This window comes from Lissotriton helveticus, chromosome 4_1 (assembly GCF_964261635.1).
Source record: "Lissotriton helveticus chromosome 4_1, aLisHel1.1, whole genome shotgun sequence".
NCBI classification, from domain to species: domain Eukaryota; kingdom Metazoa; phylum Chordata; class Amphibia; order Caudata; family Salamandridae; genus Lissotriton; species Lissotriton helveticus.
In genome coordinates, this window is record NC_136063.1 from 1,189,518,983 (window position 1) to 1,189,539,948 (window position 20,966).

Here is a 20,966-nt window from a genome sequence, read left to right on the forward strand (position 1 = left end):
TTAGCTGAAGCCAAGAGGAATCTGAGACCACCACATCTACCACCATAGGAGTCAATACCAGCATGTCTGACTGGAAGCCCAAAGGGAATAAAGAAAAAAGGATCAAGAAAGAATTTTGTTTTTAAAAAAAACAATTCAACCAATAAAAGGCAAAACCCTTGGACTCCAACTTTCCTAATAACCAGAACATGATCTCAGAGGGAATCCCACCAGTCTCTGATGCTCAGGAGCTCCAACCAAAAGGTAATTGTGTGCACCATGGAGGAACAGTCACTGCAAACCATACATCACCAGTTTCCACTGGTTCCTTCTTAAAATGTGATGTATTTGCAAGATGCTTTTACCCAAAGAATTGCCACATGCCCAAGAGTTCCACCAAACCCACTTCCAACACCCACATCCTTTTCTACTTAAGTTCTAAGACTCATACTATCTCAAATGTCCATCACACCAGGGACAATGATGTCTGGGGGAAAAGTGTCTTTCCAGGAAGATCAAACCTTGCCATCCCACAATAACATCAACTAGTAATACCGACAATATTTTAGCTAACTTTGGACAAACCGCTCAGCCCAAATTGCCTTGCGAACCTTCTACCCCTGTTGAATTTCTCTAAGCAAAAGTACTAAAATAACCCCGAGCATCCCCACATGCCAAACCGTGAGCTCTGTGGCATTGGATGCTCATCTACAACTGTCTCAGGGAAAGTATATGGTTGCAATGGATGAGTGCTCGCATAGCATTAACATTATTATTCACAAGCCAGAAAGCGTCTCCCACAAAGAATTGGACCCATCAAGCTTGGTAAAAAGGAGTGCCTTAACATCCTCTCAATTTCCTATGCAGCAACATAGTTCACCAGAAATGTATGGCCATGTGCAAGTTCAATGTACGGGCGCTGCACTGTTGTAAGAAGCAGCAAAAGACCTGCGATTGCTCAACAGATTCCCTGGCAGCGATTCAATGAACTCCTTTCTACAACACAAATTTAAGGGCAGTCGAGCCCACTCCTTTACCAAGGTGGAGGCAGTCATTCCTAATCATAAAAAAGGTATTCTAGTCACACCTACTTACCGCTCAAAGAGTTCACAAGACTTTTTAAATAGAGCAAACAAAATAAAAGTCATTGGCTCATTTCCAGTCTATCGAGAAATAAAATTGTGTGACATGTATAGGGTTGGCTTCTTCCCCAGCTCCCAAGAGATAAGAGAAACAACAATAACATGGTGGGCTGATATATCTTTGACATAGGCAATTGGTGTATAAATCTATCATGGAACGATGGGACATTCTTGTTACTGAAGGGGTCCCTGAACCCCATCATTCTGTATTTGAAACATCTTTCACTGTGAAATCTCCTAATAAAGCAAGATATCCTGAAGCAAGTCATATACAGTTGTTGAGATCATCTAGGGGACCACATGCTTCCAGATAAAATCAGTGAAATCCTAAGGGTAACAATGTGTGCTTTGAGGTGGTCAATCAACTTCCACAGGGCACAACCAATTCAGTAGGTACAACTGCATCAGAATTTCCCATCAAATAATGTACGGTGTATCTAATTATCCAAAACCACAGACAATTTTATTTCAACAGCGTTAACCTGATACACAGAGAGAATGGAATTCAAACCACACTTGTAAGGTGAGTGGGCTTGGATACATACTTAGATGGAACATCGCAGGGCTGAGATCAAAATCAGAAGAGCCAAACAGGGTTGCATCTATCAAAAGTAACAACAGTCACTGTTTCCAGGAAGCCTGGACCCCTCCAGGGAAATAGTCCAGCCCTCATTGCCAGGACAGATTCTCCCAGACTGGAAACAAAAATTCAAGAACCGGTTTCAGTGTTTGACCCCTCATCAGCCAGGATAGCTTGACTCTAGTGTTACGGTGAGCACAGGACCCATGTCTCTGCATATCCGTCCCACTTAAGAAGGCAAATGCAAAAAGAACAAATCTTGGACGGAATGCTGAACAATGTTAAACACTCATCATTAGAATAGAGATCTGTGCCTAAATCCATTGTTTTCTGCTCACCACACCACTCCAGTTAGAACCCAGCCATATCCAAATCAGTCCTGGCCATGCCCCCCATGGAAACAGTCCAGCCTGAACAAAAAAACAATGGATTAAACCAAGATCAGTGACTGTCGTGAATGTCTGCATTGTTCAGCATTCTGTCCATCATCTGTTCTTTTTTGAAGGAGCATGTGGCACAGGGTTCGAGTCTTGCTAAAGAAGCAGAATCACATAATCTCCTGAGGTTAGCATTACACACATCTTGCAAGATATGCTCAAAATTTATGGAAAGTACAGTTTAAGCCACTGTCTTAGGCAAGACAAATATGAAAGCTCCAGGTCCAAACAGAATTCGATCTCACACCTACTGCAATAATCTGATCATCTGGGTGCCTGTTTTAACCGTGGTGTAGGATGCAATTCAGAAATTTGGGAATTCCCATCCTCTTGGAGAGCTGCAGTTATTGTTCCACTGCTCAACTCAGACAAGACCAAAGTACTCCTCCTGGGACCGCCCCCTCAGCCTGGGACAACTCCTGGTGGCCCACGGCACTGGGTACCCCTCCCACCCCCACTGACAATGCATGTAACCTCAGCATCATATTCACCTCCTTGCTCACAATGAACCACCAGATCAACTGGGTCTCCTCATCCTGCTTCCACATGCTCTGCCTGCTTCAAAAGGCTTTCAATTGGATCCACACAGAATCCCGAAAGATGCCGTCACCCAGAAACAGCTCAGGAAACTCCACAGCCAAACTGATTCTCAACAATCCCTGAGATAGCCATATAACATAACCACTCTGACAACTCCACTGGCTCCCAGTAAACAAGATAATCACCTTTAAACTCCTCACACATGCCTACAAAGCTCTCCATGATGCAGGACCAGCATATCTGAACCATCGCCTCTCATTCCAGGTACCCATCAGACAACTTAGCTCTGCCATACTTACCCTGGCCACTGTCCCATGCATTCACAAGACCAGAACCTAAGGAACATCCTTCCCTGACCTCACCGCCAAGACCTGGAACACCGTGCCCTTCCACTTGAGACAATCCCTGTCGCTGACCCATTCAGGAAGGATCTCAAGAACCCTCAGCATCTTGAGACCCTCAGGGGTGAGTAGCCACACTTTAAAAAACTCCTGATTAATTGATTGATTGATTGATTGACTGTACAAAAAAGCTCCTCAGACCATTCCTAGCAATTACAGCTCAATCTCATTATTAGACAGTGTAAGTGAAATGTATGCCAAAGTACTGCTAACCTGTCATGGGTCAAAGAACACACATCTTTGTGATCATTCCAAGCAGTTTTCGTAAATTGCAAGGCCTGATTGATCAAGTGACTGAACTCTATTCTGCTTACCTAAAGTGTGTCTTCGTAAAATAATCAGTTCTCTTATTATTATTCAAGAACCTTAAAACAGCAGTTAATTCTCTGGACAGGTGAGCCCTCAGGCACACCAGGAGGAACTGGTTGTTAATACTAAGCATGTGTGCACAATAAAGCAACTCCATCAGCTCAATACAGCCACAGTGAGATTTGGCCCCAAGGGAAAGTGCACACCGAGTTTTGATAAAAATCGAGCGTGTGGCACAGATGTGTGCTTGCCCCCTTATTAATCAACCTGTTCATCAACGGCATTGGTGAGAAACTACTAGCTCGAAACCTCGGATGAGTCCGTTGTTGCGGAGGACAATATACCCATTTTGCAGCTCGCTGCCAGTGTCGTACTGTTGGCCTGCAGAGAGCTCTCTTTGTACAATTTACTTAAGTGTTTCAAAACTACCTTTGCAGAAGACAGTTAGAATAAACATTGCGAAGGCAAAACATATGTTGGTCAATTCTCAGCTAAGTCTGAGAAATTAATTCAATGTCTACAATCAGCCACCAGAAAAGGTTGCCTTCTATGATTACTTGGAAATATGGTTTGACGTGAAGCAAACTTGGAGCAAACAAATGAAGAACAGTGATATACACATGTCCCAGCAATCAAATGTCATGCTATGTTTAGCAGCAAAGTTGGCCAAACATTGACTTGTAGTACAGTTCCTACCTTCTAAGTAAGACTGTGCATTTAGGCAACATAAACCTCAAATCTATGTGGAACTGAGTCCTTGCACACCATTAGGATATGTTGACTTAATTACTGGCTAGCTCACAGTGTGCCATCTGCAACATCAGAATGTGACAACCCTAATTTCCCTAAAGTAATTGTGGAAACAAATTCTACCTTTTCATTAGTAACTCAGGCATGCTCAGAGGGAGACACACGAAGTAGGCAAAATGGCATTTCAAACCTTCATGATGTAATTGTACTCTTGTGTAAAATATGTGTGCTGCAATGATTAATAGAATGGAGCAAAACAATGTTCCCAGCATTACAGGAATGGTGAACAGAATGAATAATTCAACCATTGTGCTTTGCATTAGATTTTAAGCATACATATAATTGCACTCCTATCTAGCACTTCCTATCCTATAAAGCACAGGGTGTGCGGGTCTGCCAGAATACCATAGAGTGGTCTAACTTCCCATTTACCTCTGGGCGTATGTCATCTGTCAGCCAGGTTTGGTGTAGAACAGGCTGCTGTCTTCTTCAGGATGTGTTGAGAATCAGCTGGGGTAGAATTCAGGCATGGGGAGACCTTTGACAATCCATCAACATGTTCCTCTGCCTAAACAGAGGCATAGTGTTGTTTACATAATAAACTGCGCTCATTCGTTCCGTGCCTGAATCCTGGTCCTCTTGTCATTGTTGATTTTATCTACCGAGAGCTGTCACCAAACAGACAGCAAACAACAACATTTTTGCTCAGTGTACTAAGTCCTTGTACAGAATGTGCTGAGGATTGAGAGTGTGCCTATGAAGAAGTGTAACTGTAAGCAAAACCATTTCTGAGTTCCTTATCTCATGAGGTCGTGCAAGCAAATGTCTTTTAAAAGTCATATCCCAAAAAAATGTCAACTCGAAACGTGAGCATGTAAAATGGAAGTGTGTGTACCCAGGGCCTATGTAATCACATGTCAGACTAAGCCAGCATTATGGGCCTACCAGGCCAAAGCACAGTCCGCTAGTCTGTGTGGGGCCAACATTTAGTGTTGCAATAAGTCATGGGGGGTCCTGAAAATTGAAAATCAATTCCTGCGTCGCTTTCTGTAGCTCAGCACGGAGACTCCAATGGCAGGACTTAGACATAAGCTGGGCATGAACAACATTGAAGCTGTTGCAGCCCTTAAACGACACTTGTTCTGGCATTGAGTCGATTCCAAACCAAGCTTGGCAAGTTATGTGAAGCCCAATCGCAAACTTTGGCAAAGCAATAATTCTCATAACTTGCCATGGCTTAAACATATAAGCACTCTCTCTAGTATAAGATGCCATGAGTACTGGTCCAACCCAGGGGCCATGGTTTCATCAATCCTAGGCATAACAGGGAAATTATGGTTGTGGCTCTTCAAAAAAACATCATGGAAAACTGTTCATTAAGTTCTGGGAAATTAAGCCTACGTCTGACTTTGAGAATTATCTAGACCAACTATTTCCGACGGCAAAGAGAACCATGTTCATAAAATATAGGCTAAGTTATATTTCCTGTAGAGACCTTTCCAAGGAATTGGTTGAATACTAACAGTGACACCACCTGCTCCTGTTCACAGGTGGCGATGCAATGCTTATGCACTTCCGGTTGCTGTGCTCCTCTTCGTTGCCATCAAGGAGGTTATACAAAACAAGACCCTGTGGTGCCGCTGTGAACGTATGCCTTCAAGACAACAGCAAACCAATTTTTTCCCCAGTGGCCTCATATCTATGTTACATGAAAATTCATGCGGTCCTTAACCAAGCAGCAACCAAACCTAAAGTTGTCCTATACTATTCTGCGCTATACGTTGTATGTACCTTTGAGGTAACCTTGATTACACACATGTTAGGGAAGAAGGGGAGTGGGTGAAGAATAATCCTTGAGGAGAAGGAATCAATCATGAAACTGCAAATATCTCATTTTAATTGCTTTGATTTGGAGTCATAAATTGTTTTAGTTAACTACCAACTCACCAAATGAAGCACTTTAGTATGGACTTAAGCCAACCTCCCAATGCTACAGCGACTGTAATATGTTTGTATGTTTTTTGACTGTTCCTGGCCTCTATCCCATTTTTAAAAACTATAAAATGTATAATGAATGGATTGTATGCTTTATGTACCATTCAGGTAGTCTTGCTTGCACAAGAAGAACAGTGGGTTAAGAATAATTCGTGATCAGAAGGCATTCATTATGAAATTATATATATTCCATGTGTTATTGATTTGTTCTTGGGTCATACAATCGTCTTAATGCATGAAGCAATTCAGTAGGGACTATTGGCGCTTTTTAGGTGTAACTGATGGGACCACAATATTTTTGCACGGTTTTTATTGTCCTCGGCGCCTACTTTTTTATTTTTATTAGATCTTACTTTTTTAATTGTACAGTGAACCATTAGCTAGATGTATTGTACACTTTAGTCGGATCATATGGTGGTTTGTAGATGATATGGATGAGTTTGCAATATATTTACAAGTTACTTGGTTGTCACCTGTTTTACAGCAGAATATCATGAATTTTCCGTAGTAAATGTATTTTTGATATCTTAATGTATTTGACTGTGGATTCTATAATTTTTATTTTGTATGGCGTATATTAATAAGCTGAAGCAATAAATAACATAACTAATGAAAGCTTCCACAAATTCCCTAGCATTGGCTGAATTTAAGCACTGGGCTAACAATTTTGCTATCTTTTTACTTTCATAATTTAATCACTGTCCTGTCCCTGCAATATTTTCTTCCCATATGCTGCTGGTTTTGCTTTGAATTGACTTGTCATGCAAATCGGCGTTGTTAATTCTGCTAGAGTTCCCTAATTACATAGTGCCAAAAATACATTTGAAAGCAGTATTGAGAGACCTGCCAGAAACTCCTATCTGTGTTATTTCCTTGTGAGTTATTGACATGGGTGCTGCCAAGCACGTTGAAACACAATGCTAATCGGTGTTTTAATGTCATTCACTCTGAAATGGGTGGAGAGCTCAGACGTGTTCAGGGCGTCTGTCTGGCTCATCATGGGCATGTTGCTGATATTTATGGAAAAAGACACTGTTCACCCATTGCTTCCGGTCGACTTCACTTACACAGGGAGTAGCTTGGTCAGTAAGATTGGGAAGAGGTGTGAGCTTCAGATTTCCCGACAATCAGGTAGGATTATAATGTTCAAATACATGATATGCCTAGCAGGGTGTATTAGAGAGGCGTTAGGAGCAGGGGCAATGGACTGGAATGAGGAATAATATGATTACTAAGAGAGACAACACAATAGTTTGTTAAACAGCCAATACTTCGGAGGACTTTCAAAACACAGAGAGAGAGAGAGAGAGAGAGAGAGAGAGAGTGAGAGAGAGAGAGAGAAAGAGAAAGAGAGAGTGTGTGTGTGTGTGTGTGTGTGTGCACGCGCGTGCATGCGCTGGTGTGTGACATTCTAGTACAGAAAGCATCATTGTAGAGGGGCAAATATTCTATTCATTAAAATCCAATTGTATAACCCTAGTCCTCGATATTTGAACTCCACATTGCTTTTTTATTGATTCTTCGTGGCGTGTAGGTTCTTGTATAAGTGGCCTCTGGGTGTGAGTGCAGCATTTGTGCCAATAGGGCCAAACAGAATGAGAAACTGAATGACTACCTGATTTTAATATGTATTCATTCAGAACGCACGTGTTTCTAAAACTCACATTTGGTGAAGGAATTCCAAAGCAAGGCTCTCTAAAGTGAGATATTTGTAGCCCACACTGAAAGCATTTGGAAGAAAGGAATGACCACAGACCAAGTTTGAAGATTGCAGATTGTGACAAGGGATCCATTATGAAACATCCTGAAGGGAAGGAGGCGATTTAAAGAATGTATGATGTAAAAGATAAGTGAATAGCTAGTCACCATCTGAACAGCACAAGTCCATACATTAAGACGTAGGTCTTACCTTCAATCTTTGCTTAATGGGTGTGCAAATGGAGAAGACAATGTTCCAATAAATTACTCTAGGAAGAAACTTATTGGAATGGGAGTGTTCTCCGTTGATTATTTTTTTAAATTTCAAAATAGCAGTTTCTTATTGCTGGTTTAATGTGGGAAACATAAAGTGGCAAGTGGTGTAATTTTTTTAATGAAAGTTTATATTGCGTTGGGTTATGTTAAGCCATTTCATGTTATGAGTATTTGTAGATGGTTCGTACAACAAAGTTTATTGCCGCAAAATAAACCTGAACCTTTTTCAAGCTAATACCAGATTACTTAAAAAACTGGAAATGTGTTAGTTGTCTCCTGAAATTAAGTTCACTGTACCTCATTTACAAGAAAGTGTTGCAGTGCAGCACCGCAAGTCCTTTGGCTGCGCACCCTAAGGCACTTTCAGAACACAGGGATGAGTCATATCTACAAGAATATGGTGAACTCCTTTGCTCTCTCCTGCACTGGTGCACAATTTGCTGCTATGCACGGACGCAGGCACCCTTGCACCATGGTGCAAGGATGCCCACGTCAGGGGGATGACTGTTTATGTGCAGGAAGGTGTCCCCTGGGGAGGTGTAGCATTCAGATACATTTCCAGGTTCATGATTTCTCATAAATCTGGAGCTGTGTCAGGTTCCATGGGTGTTGCATGTTAACACCCATAGCAACACCCATGGAACGCCCCTTCCACGCAAAGTGATGCATGGGAAGGGGCCATATTTACAAGGGCAGGAAATGCTACGCAGGGTGGCTTTACCTGTCCTTGTAAATATGGGACAGGAGGTTCCGCCAGCGGTGTGTCATAAAAAGTGACACATCAGTGGCACAAGGGGCTTGTAAATAAGCCCCACTAAGTTTTAGTGGTTAGTATAAAAAAAAAACTGATTTCAAAATTGTAGTGAGATTATTACCATGACGACTTATTAAAACGAGAGTTAACACGACTGCCTGATACCTCATTTTTCAACATATATATTCTCACTACGTTTGATCAGCAATGCCTCCCTCCACTTTGAAAATATAACTCTGCACCACTGCATGGTGAGTTCTTTACACTATATCTAAACTCAATCTTCGAAAATGTAAGATATTTAGTCACCACACCCAGTATAAAGTAGGTGCAACAGTACTAAATCTACAAAAACATTACAACGTTTTTGCTGTGGTGTGAGAACCCTATAAAACCCATGGATGCTTCGAAAACAATTGCCTTAAAAAATGAAGCAAGTAACGTAAACCACAAAGCTAGAAACTGCAGGCTGCACAGAGATTTCAAGAGTAATGGACACTGTCCTGCTTGCAACATCATCTAAGCATCTGCTAAAATAGGAATGGACTTCACTGTCATCAATGCATGAATACAAAACCAAAGAAACTAGCAAAAACAGTATATATATTTCTTTGAGTTTTATATAGCGCGAACTAGACCCGACGGTTTCAGAGTGCTTTACGTGAGCACCAGTTACATTATACAAGGACACATTTGTTTTTGTTAGGCACAGGAGATCAAGTGATTTGCCTAGAATCACAGCATGTTGAGCATGCCTGCCAAAGTTCGTAACCGGTTCTCCAGCTCTCAAGTTGACCGTCCAAGCCGGTAGGCCACTTTACAAATTCATCATTCCTAGCCCACGCCAGATTGGCACTAGATTGGGATTTTATTGGTACCAATATTGAACTTAGATTTCTGCCTGAGAGACTTGCATGAATTTAGAAATCTCTATCAAATTTAAGAGTATTTGTGGGTTGCTCAAAGCAGTGAAAGTGCCTGAATCTCTGAAACAAAGCTGGAGAAGGATTCTGAGCAACACAGTAACAGTAAATTTCCAGAGATGATTATGGGTTATAGATTCACACAAAATATTTAAAAACTAGCTTCCCACTGAAAAACGTTTGCATGGAGGGAGGGATGGCATGTGAAAAGTTACATGGTAGCGGACACGGCTGAATATAGGTCAGGTCACATGTGGAAGACATAAGGGGTGTGGCAATAACTATTTCTACAAATGGTATCTACAATAAACACTGAAGTATAAGTCCTTAGAACATGATCATGGAATACAGTAATAAAAGTGCCAGATTTGGAACTGGTGGTGTGGGGGCACCAGTGATTTGGATAATTTCTCACGCTTTTTCGGACGACCTAAAATTACAGGCATACTGCAATAAAAATATATTCTTTAACATATATAACTACATTGAATTCATATGGATGGTGTTAATGAGCAAAAGCATGCTATTTTCATATTTTCATTCACAAGACAAACATTTTCCAATTTAAGAAAACCATTCACCAGCACTGTCTCAGAGACGTAGAGTTGTTCTGTGCACTTTTACACAAGTTTGGCCTTGTACATGTTCTCAGTCAAGACGGGACTTGGACAGGCTCAGAGAAGAAAGGTAGGAGCCTGGGTTAAATGCCAGGCCTAGCTCGCAAGCATAGAAATCACATTTGACGGACCGTTGTAGTATATGTGGGTGAGAATATGTGTACGTCCGCGCTTGGGTGCAGGATTGTCAATTTGTATGTGTTCTTACAGAACAATTTACACACCCAGTAATTGTATTCCCTATGCAGACATCCACAAAATGCAGTTTGTAATTCAGGCATGTGGAGAAATTCACTGCTGAGAGGAAGCACCCAAATTTCTTATTCAATATATTAATATGACTTAATATAAAAATATAAGCTGGTTATCAAAAGTATACACAAACTTCTTGTTTCCAAGAAATCTAGAGATCACTAAGGACAAATCACTTCACAAACACCACTTATAACCATCATTATAACGATTACAGACTGAACTATTTTTACCCCATCAATCTACACAAAATGCTGTGCATTAACGTTCCCAAAATTGCTTGAGGGCTAGATTCAAAAACATGTTTTCCAAATAGTAAATTAACAAAGTGGAACGCATAATGGAATTGATTGAGTTTTCACAAAATTTCAAATCTTCCAATGTTATTTTTAGTTATCATGGGAGTACCAGCATAAGATCCGATAATGTGCCATATACCCCATAATCTAAAAGGCACCTTCTGAAAACATGGATGTTTAGGCAGAATCACTTACCTTCCCAACATACTGCGGGTCTGGTCCTAAATGTTCTTCTAAAACAAAGAACTGGTTCCATACCCATCCACGTTTCGGTCGATGATGCACTTCCGTTTCTCCTTCTATGTGCTTTGTTTGGTTTCTTGTCACCTTGATGGAGCTGTGATGTGCAGCCCCATAACACCTCTGCACGAAACAGAGACACACCAGGACTGGGCAGATGCAAGACGTGCCCGTAACTCTCATTGTAGGATCACTTCCAGGTCAAAGGTTTTCTGCCTTTCTTCTCCTTGGTCACCTTACAATGCTTTTTTGAGAATCCAAAAGTAGCCCAAAATCAGTTTGGTAAAAGCATCCGAATTGTTCTTTTTTGGTGGTCCATGGTTGTGTTGGGAATGGTCAGATCATATTTACATTATGAAGATATAGGCAAAAATGTGTTTGGTTTGTAAGTTATTTTTCACAGTAAGCTGCTTCTCTTCACCATTTTCCACCTAAAACAAAACAAACAAAGAGAACGTTTTATTAAAATGGTATTGCCTCCATGCATGTGTATGTCGATTGTAAGCATGACATTGGAAATTATTGAACGTCAAATCCTTGAAATGGTACTAACATTCAAAAACCTGACTCTAGAAGATGGGCCCATTTGGTTGGCAGGGAGATCTGTCTCTCCTTGATGAGATTGACATGCAAAGGCAATATAAGGACTGAGGACATGAAATCGAATTTGGCAGTACACTTCAAAGACAATAGACACAATGTGAGTCAACTCAGATTTGCCGCTGTAGAGGTTGTGGCCAAGCGTGATGACAGGGACAACAACAATTTCCTATTACAGCGTGAAAATCACTGGATAAAGATTTTACAATCATCCAAACCTTCTGGTCTCAATGAACGTATGGAATTCACATGCTACCTGTAATTCAAGTTTTCAATGAACTCTATGCATTTTGTCAGAATGATTTATAATGGTCACATTTTTAAAAAATGTAATGTGTTTTTGTAACTACATGATTTTTTCTCCACTTTTCATCCATATTACACCTATTCGCCGATTTTTCGGTTAAGTTTCAGTTTGGGAAATCACCCCCTTTTCTATGTCTTCGGTTCTACTCTTTCGGCACTTTTTCACTTTCATAACATGGCCACCAATGAGGAAGTCCTCTTTCTATCCCTATGCCTAAACTATGCCACTTCCGTATATACGGTATGTCTCAACACTCTCACTGAGCGAAGGGCGGACGAGTGAAACGCGCGAGCTCACACTGCTTCACGAGTAAGTTTGACACACGGATATGTTAAGTTGTTCACGTTTTTTAAGACGTAACTGCACCTATGGGTTCACGATGGAGTTAACATTGATGCACTTTTTTGACTCTTCCGCATGTTGTTTCTCACGTTGTTTTACACGGACCACGGTTTTTGAACTTTTCAAGTATCCTTAGGACTCTGCATGGAATTTTGCGCGACCCTACCACTTTTTATTTACACTTTGCACGACCATAGGATATAAAGTATGTACTTTTTGACTGATGCAGGGAACCACAGCATTTTAAGAGACACCCTCATAGTACGTATATTTATGCATATGTGTAGCATGTATATAAATGAAATGATTGTCTTGGTGGATCATACATAGATTTTTTTCTGATATTATTTCACAGAATACCCCTGATGAAGGACTGATAGTCCGAAATGCATTGGGTGATGAGGTTATGACGTGACATAATTTGTGGTACTAGAAATGGATGAAGGAATCTACAAATTTGAACCTCTTGAACATACAATGCTCATGTGAAAACAACATGAAATAAAGAATGAGAAAATTCTACGCATCTTTTGGTTTAATCTTTATTGGAATTGAACAGACTGGATAAAAACGTTATTCGTTTTCTTTAGGTTGTGCTCAAAGAGTTGGCACTTATCCTAGGTGCCACGGACATTGCATTGATTACCACACCTTCTAGTCGGGGGGTGATATCTTTGATGCACACCACAGCTTTGCTCACCTAAGAATCAAACGTGGAGTGCGTAACCCGTAACTTAAGAGATTGACATGCTGACATTTCTCATTCCATATGTTAAGCCATTCAGACCCTCATCATGAATGGCCAGGTAAAATGGCCAGAGTTTCCCCTTCCTTAGAATTATCAATACTGAGGGTACCAGTAAGTTTGAGAGTTGGAAACTTTCAGTCCATCACTAGTTGGACCCATTGAGTCCACTATGAAATTAGGAATTGCAGGGGAATAAGTACTTCTGTGTCCAATTTACTTGATAATTACTAACTTTGGGCAAGACTTTTGGCCGTCAAAACCTCCAGGTGAAAGTTAAGACATCTACTGTGTTTCCGCAGATATCATAATTCCAGTAGAGCCAGTAACTGTTCATAATGATGAGAAGTGTTATTTTGGTTCTTGTAGAGCACCATTAGCCCTGTTTTAGTGGCAGGAGTAAACAACTACCCCTTAGGTAGAGCTAAGGACTTGAAGGTGGGACTCGTAGCGCTTCCTCCACACACCTTGAGTGTGGCGTTGATGTGACACGGCAAAATACACTCAGTCCAGTGGAAGCCTGGTGAATAGGGCCTCCGGGACATCCCGTGATAGGGGAACACCTGCAAGAGGGGCATCCTGGTGAGAGGGATGTTTTGCAACAACGCGGCCATTTTGTAGAGAGAAGCAATGTTGCCTGTGTGGAGATGCAACAACAACTAGGACCGATTGGTGAAAAGTAATATCGATCTGATCCACCATCACTGTACCTGCACCGTCACAATGAGAGCTATGCTTAGAAAAACAATGGCGTCAACTTCCATGTCCAGAGACGAAAGAGGACTGGACCCACAAGGCACCATTGTACTGTGCCAAATAGAACTGGTGGTCCTAGCCGCTGTTGTACCATTGTCTTGCTTTGCAGTCAGGTTAAGAGACTCAGCAGAAGTTTCTGTTATTTTGTTTTATTCTTTCCCACAGGTTGGACTTTATTGTTTCCAGTTTTAATAAAGTTTGCAAGACGAGCCCTGCTGGTCACTGTTCTAGTTGTTCTAATACCAGCCACTCTCTGAGGGCTGGCTTACACCCCATCCCACACCCATCCACCAGAGGCGTCACTGGACATGTGACCCTGCTAATTAATAAAAGGGGCCAGGCGCACGTGCCCTGGGCTTCCACTAACTAACTTTCTGTGTCTGTGTCATCATTATGTCTGCATGAGGGCCTAGTGCCCTACTACACCATCACATCAGTGACCTGGCCAATGATTGAATGAAAGAGCTGGAACTGGATCATAAGTTCATAGCTGTTCTGAACAGGGGCCCCCAAAATATGTCTGGCCCAGGCACCCCAAAATCCTTAAAATGTCCCTGCCTGCCTGTGGTGAAATGTACACAAATCAGCACAGACAGCTAATTAATGGGAAAACCTATGACCCATTTCTGCATGCCCTCTTGCTGTCCACAGTGCATGTGCTTCCATTTTAAGTGAACAAAAGGAGATGATGGACAGAGTGCTGAAACTGTTCAAACATTCACCCCCAGTCACAGAACTGGTTCAATCCATCATCATTCTTTAGCTCACTTTGCCACCACAGTTCAGACACAGCTATATGCAAGTCAGTCTTGGCCCTGTGCCTCATTGGAACAGTCCAGCCCGAACTGTCAAGCCATGTCTTCCCTGGACCGGAAACAAGCAACCTGGGACCGGTTTTGGGCTAACAGGTTTCAGTGTCAAATTGATCATGGGACCCACGTCTGGGCATACCCTCCCAACTTAGGGCGAACAAAGCAAACGCAAGGAGATGATGGACGGAGTGCTGAATCATTTCAAAGGGTGGCAGGCACAGAGTTAAAGAAGCACAGAGCAGTGGTTACCAACACCATGTTATTTTTCCATTCTGCACCATCTGCAGTGCTAATGTGAGAAGTTAGTATGTTAGTGAATGCACTGCAGACACTAATTTCTCGTAGCAACAGATGCTTGCCGTCTGCGTCTCAGCACAATTGCGCCTCATTATGATACAGATCCTGTTAGTTTCAAAATGTGGCAACAAGTGATGGTAATAATTATAATTTTATGAAAAACGTGACATTCTCACATTATCTCTTTGTACAGTGACATAACGTAGAATGATGGAACCACCCCCGGCAGAATGGGATGAGCAGCCCTGAATCTCCCATATCTCATAGATATTATAGGTCTTTGAGTGGAGTGGGGCCACCTGAAGAAGTTGGGGCCCCCTTGCACTGCAGGGGCTGCAGTTGCTTGAGGTATGCCCCTACTTTGATAGTTGTTATCAAATATTAACACGCATGCCTCGCCCTAAGGTGACAGGGGGAGGTAACACAGGAGGAAAGATGCCTGTGGTTACTGGATTTTTAACTCAAGATTGCTGGATTCAGTCTCAAAGTGAATCCATTAAACAGAATATAAAAGGGAACATCTTTATCCGACTTCTAACCTTTTTTTCCCAAATGACAGTGCCAGTACTTGGCACAGTTGAGTCAGGCATGCTTCTTTTGTGACTAACTTTGCGACCACCCCAACCTCATGTGGCACACAACACCTCGTGAGGCCCTACATTCTGATTTAATAGCATCTACATTATCTGTGCTCTTTTAATTAACCATAATAAAATAAAAGTAGAGTCAGGGACAACTGACCGATGGCTGATTCCACCCATGATGTAGATTTCTGGCTGCAAAGACCAACTTTCTGAGATTTAGGGTAATATTTTAATTATAATGGGTCACCCACACATGGTGCATGATTCATCATAAGGGTGTTCCTTCACTAGAAACAGATCATCCAGAGGTATTAATATGAGCAGTTGTTTGAGTTGTGAAAAAGGACACACAGATTTAGAATTGCAAGAAACTTGCTTTGATTTATTCATCCTACTTTCTCACTTAAACAAGGCTAAAAGTAAAAAATAGATGCTGTAAAGAGTGACTTAGGAGATCTCCCTCATCTCATAGTTCAGGACATTTGGTTTCGGCCCTTCTATAGTGTGCATTCCATCACTGGCCATTCGCCAGGACCCAAGGAGCCCTCCGAAAAGGCAAAGTCCAACCAATCGGACCCTATATTGACCCTATATTAAGTGGAGTAGGTGGTAGTCAAATGAGACTTGCCAGCTAGAGTAATCTGATACACAGGATACTGCCCTCTAAAACGTCAACCAGAAAGTAAATAACATTGATTAAACAGCCCTACTCTGACTCAGCCATGCAGAACGGTGGAGTGAGGCCACATAACATGTAACAAACTGGGACATCCCCATTCCATTGAGGTACCAAATCACTATGAAATCTCTCCTTTTAACAATATGTAATATTATCTTATTACACAGAACTTGCTGTGCTATACTTAATAACTGAGGCAAGCCCATTAGGTGTTTGTCATATTATCATTTCTCCGCGTACTGCAATTACCCTTAAGGGTGGGACACATTTAAATGGACTCAGAAAGATAAAATGCTGGGTAAAGTACACTTTTCATGTGACTTACTGACCCCCAATACCCAGCCCCATAGATATCTCCACTGGTAATGAAACTTATTTTTTTCACCCTCAGAAGTATTAAATGAGTCAAGAAAACTAGACTTTCACACATATCCCTGCAGTAGATATATTAACTGATTGATGTATATATTTACAAATGGCACCTGGGACCAGCAGATCACAGATATACCTCCAATTTAGATAAAATAATCAACTAGCTATCTTTCTGACGTTGGAGTAAGTAACCTGTGGTTTATATTCACACCTCAGAACTAAGCATATGCATTAGGGAGGCTTCAGCAATATTTTACTATGATTAGAGCTAGTGAATGGGAGTTGGAAACAAATCTCTCCAACATATACATGAAACCCTTTATATAGGTTACTCACAAATCTCTTCAGCAGGTACATTAACCCAGAGATATCTGCTGTTGCCATTGTAAACTGCAGGCTGCACACATATATGTCTGCCGCGCTGAAACATGATGCCAATGAGCTAACTTACATTTAGTGAAAGCTGTGACTTATACAAGGGACACTGCAACAGCTGCATTACAGGCGCATTTCAGAGGACGACTTTCAGCAAATTGATGCAAAGTAGCAACACTAGATTTTGTGAAACTCTGACTCACAATAAGGTTGACTATGGATGATTTAGCGCCATTTGCTCCATGAAAATTCAGTTAACACTGGTTTGTGCCAGTGGCACAATTTTTAAATACAGACAGAGGCGACTACGCCACTGGGGTGGAGGAGCATTGCCCCATTGCAGAAACATAAAATGGTAATGACTTCAAGTTATTACCATTTTATGTTTGGTTGTGGGTGGGTGGGTGGGGCTGCTCTGAAACCAGGGCAGGGGAGGAAGGGTGTACCTGCCCACACCTGAGTCATGCGCACTCTGCCCTTCTCCATGATGGCTACATTGCAGACTGCATTCAGAAGATGACCTCCCCATAAGCCGCTGTCTGGGCGGCGTCCGTACCAATCACAACGCTGCTTGCAGCATTGTGATTGGCCAAGGGGAGGGAGCCTGGCTGCCTGTTTCCTGTTCCTGCCGGAGGAAGCAGAGCAGGAGAGCAGGAGCAGTGAAGACGTGGGACCCTGCCAGCGGAAAGGTGCGTAGTTTTCTTTATAAATAGTTATTTTTAAAACTAACCCCCCCACACGTGACCTCCCCATTCGACCCCACTCCCTGTGCGACTCCACGCCCCCCACCCACGAGCCATGTCTGCCACGAATAAATACAGAGACCTCAGGTTGGCCTGTCTGTGTCCTAGAGCAGAGCCTGGCTATACCAGACTCTGTATTGCGACGTAATAAACACTTTGCAGCTTTGGGGAGACCATAACTCAGAGTCATTGAAGAGTAATCCCACAGGTGATGGCTTCTTTCTAGGGCTAAGCAGTGAAGCAAATCCATCATATTTCTGACCCCAGGCTCCTGCCATATCGAACATGATGGGATGTGTCAAGAATGATGCAGGCCTACTCCAGTTTATTTTGATATAACTCACCATAATCATTTAACTTTTTCAATAAATGGTGTCAACCCAATAACCCTAAAAACCACGGTAATAACACTGTATCAAAAGATTTGTTTTACTCGTGACAATCAAAATTTAAGAAGATAAGCCAAAGAATGTACATATTTACAAAATGTATTCCTTTGCTAAATAACTGAAAGCACACCACAAAGCATTAAAGAAAAAAAGAATGAAAAAAGATGTAATAAAAAAATTAAGGAAAATACCTGCACAAATAGTAAAATAATCAAATAAAACAAATAATTATTTTAAGTTTTTTTTCAGTAGGTCTGAAGGCAAACAGATAATGGAAAACCACACCAAGCATGCCAAGTCTAATAGAGGTCAATTCATTTTTCAGAAGTTTTACAATGAAATCTCATTACCTTTGAGATCTGCTATGACAGACCTCTTAATATAAACTAATAGTTCACTTTTGTAATTTCATTACAAAGTATTTGGATGCCATTTTGCAGAATGTGTTGACCATCCTAGTATAAAGGAAATGTAAAGGAAAATAGAGGCCCTGATTTACAAAGACCCTTAGCCTTCGAGGTGGAGTCTCAGCAGTCGTGCCGCGATCCCCACACTTGTGGTGGGATGTTCATCCTGCAGTTCCCCATTGCACAGATCACGCCGCAAGTGCGGAGATCCTGCCACAACAGCGGAGCCTCTGCCATAATTATGGAGGCTCTTTGTGAATCAGTGCCTGAGTGTATTGTGAATATTTCCTTCTGGTCCACTTATAAGTAGTTCAGTAGCAGGACTAGGTGTTTGCCCACAGGAGATATAGGCTGTTTTGGAAGTGCACTTCTAATAGAAACATATCTTCCCAGCTTCTCACAAAGAATCATGCCTAGTGTCACCTGCAGCAATATGGCTGTACTTAGTAGCTTGGTCTATTCAAACTAGAGCACAGGAGGGCAGGGGCAAAGGATACTGGTCTCAGCTCTCTGTGAGGTTTCAAACAGAAGCATATTAGATGTGTTGTTCCAGCTACACTGCTCGTTCAGCCCTCAAGACACATAGATAGGATACATAGGTTTAGTATTCGGTGTGATTCCAGTGAAACCCTTATTCTCAGCTTTGTCACTTGAGCAGATTTTGTAATCTTAGAGCAGTTACATTCTTTTCTCTAAATTTGTGAATGGTTAAACACTAGTCAAATGTATTTGGTTTGCTGTACTCTGGACACTTTAATGAACATATCCTTAAATAAACTGCAATCAATGACTCTCAGAGGACTAACCATTTTACAAATATCTCACTCAGCAAGAGCCCTTTCATTCTTCATGCATCAAATATCATTCTCATAGCAAATCAGATTAAACATGCACTTACTATCCAAGAGCCACAATCAACTGAGTAACAGATTATAATATGTAACTCACAGGCAAATAAACCTGTGAGGTCTAATGATTACTTAGGGCATTGCACTAAAATATTTACAGTTTAAAGGTGCAATGTCCTAAATAACAAATGTATGTGTCTTTTGGTAGCAACATGCCCAACCATTTATTGTATTTCAGCACTAAAAATAATACTTTATAAAACAAGTACAGTAGATGGTAGTAGCACAACAATGTTGTACACTATTAGCCTACTGGTACCAGCACAGTGCACAGAGATGCATGGAATAGTGTATAGTGATTTACCCTGACAAATGCACACTGCCTCTTGGAGATCAATTTGTAGGTTTCACAAAATGAATGATCACTCATCAGTCTAAGGTTACAGAGTGTCTTAATGGCATTCGGCCAGTGGTTAAAATACAGAAAACATCCACAGTTTAGGCTTTGTCAAAGTGGGAACTGGCCAAGTACGAAGCACATCAGAAATCCAAATTGGGCATCAGTTATTTCCTATCTTGCTGTAAGGTTCTGTCCTGGGTAGACGACACACACAGCTCATCAGTCTTCAGAAGATTCCACTGCGGATCCCAATTTCTTGGTCTCTTTGGATCTAGCAGTTAAGAAGTCACATAGATATTTTGTAGAATAAGTCCCACATTGTTGCTATAAGTTTCTCAGTAAAGACCTGACGTAAAGGTAAGTAAGGAAAGGTGTAGGTAATGCTATATTGGCCTCAGTACCAAGAAATAAAACAGATGATCAGTAGTTAGCAAGAAGCTGCTCTATTTTTAGGGCACAATGTTATGTTATGTTAGGGTTTTTTTGTAAAGCGCACGTACGCCCGTGGGCTTCATGGCGCTGTTGAAGTAGGAACCTAACACAACAACTTACTGAAAATAAGCCTGTCTGAACAGCCAAGTTTTATAAGAACGTCTAAAAGTTAGAAAGTCTGGGCTGAGCCGAAGGGAAAGTGGTAGGGAGTTCCATAGGACAGCAGCTAAGTAATGGAAACAGCTGCCGCCCTGACGCTTTCTCCTGTAAGAGGGAACAACCAGCAAGTCTTTATTGATGGATCTAAGATTGCGAGTGGGCTTGTATTTGGAGACCAACTGATTGATGAACTGAGGCCCTATGTTTTGTAGACTCTTGTATATGATACAGCCGGACTTAAACATGATTCTTTGAGATACAGGCAGCCAGTGTAATTGTTCTAGGCCAGGCCTGATGGAACACCGCCTAGGTTGTTTAAGAACAAGTCTGGCTGCCTGGTTCTGCACTAGTTGGAGTCTTTTTAAAAGGCCAGATGGAAGGCCCAGGTACAGACTATTAGAAAAGTCCAGCCTGGAGAGTACCAGTGCGATGGTGACCTGTATAAGGGCTGAGTATGTCAGAAATTGTGCAATCTTTACAATTAGATATTGGTTACTACAAATGAGGGGTTTTAGTGCTATCTTGTG

General features: G+C 41.6%; 1 protein-coding gene across 1 annotated transcript in view; it reads right to left on the reverse strand.

The window, feature by feature from the left end:
• CDH18 (cadherin 18) overlaps positions 1-20,966 on the reverse strand; it is a 2,258,828-nt gene that overhangs the window by 1,567,158 nt on the left and 670,704 nt on the right. The window contains exon 4 of the mRNA XM_078687769.1: positions 11,148-11,623. Within this exon, the coding sequence (XP_078543895.1) occupies positions 11,148-11,375 (228 nt within the window). The 5' untranslated portion in view covers positions 11,376-11,623. The remainder of the gene's footprint in view (positions 1-11,147; positions 11,624-20,966) is intronic.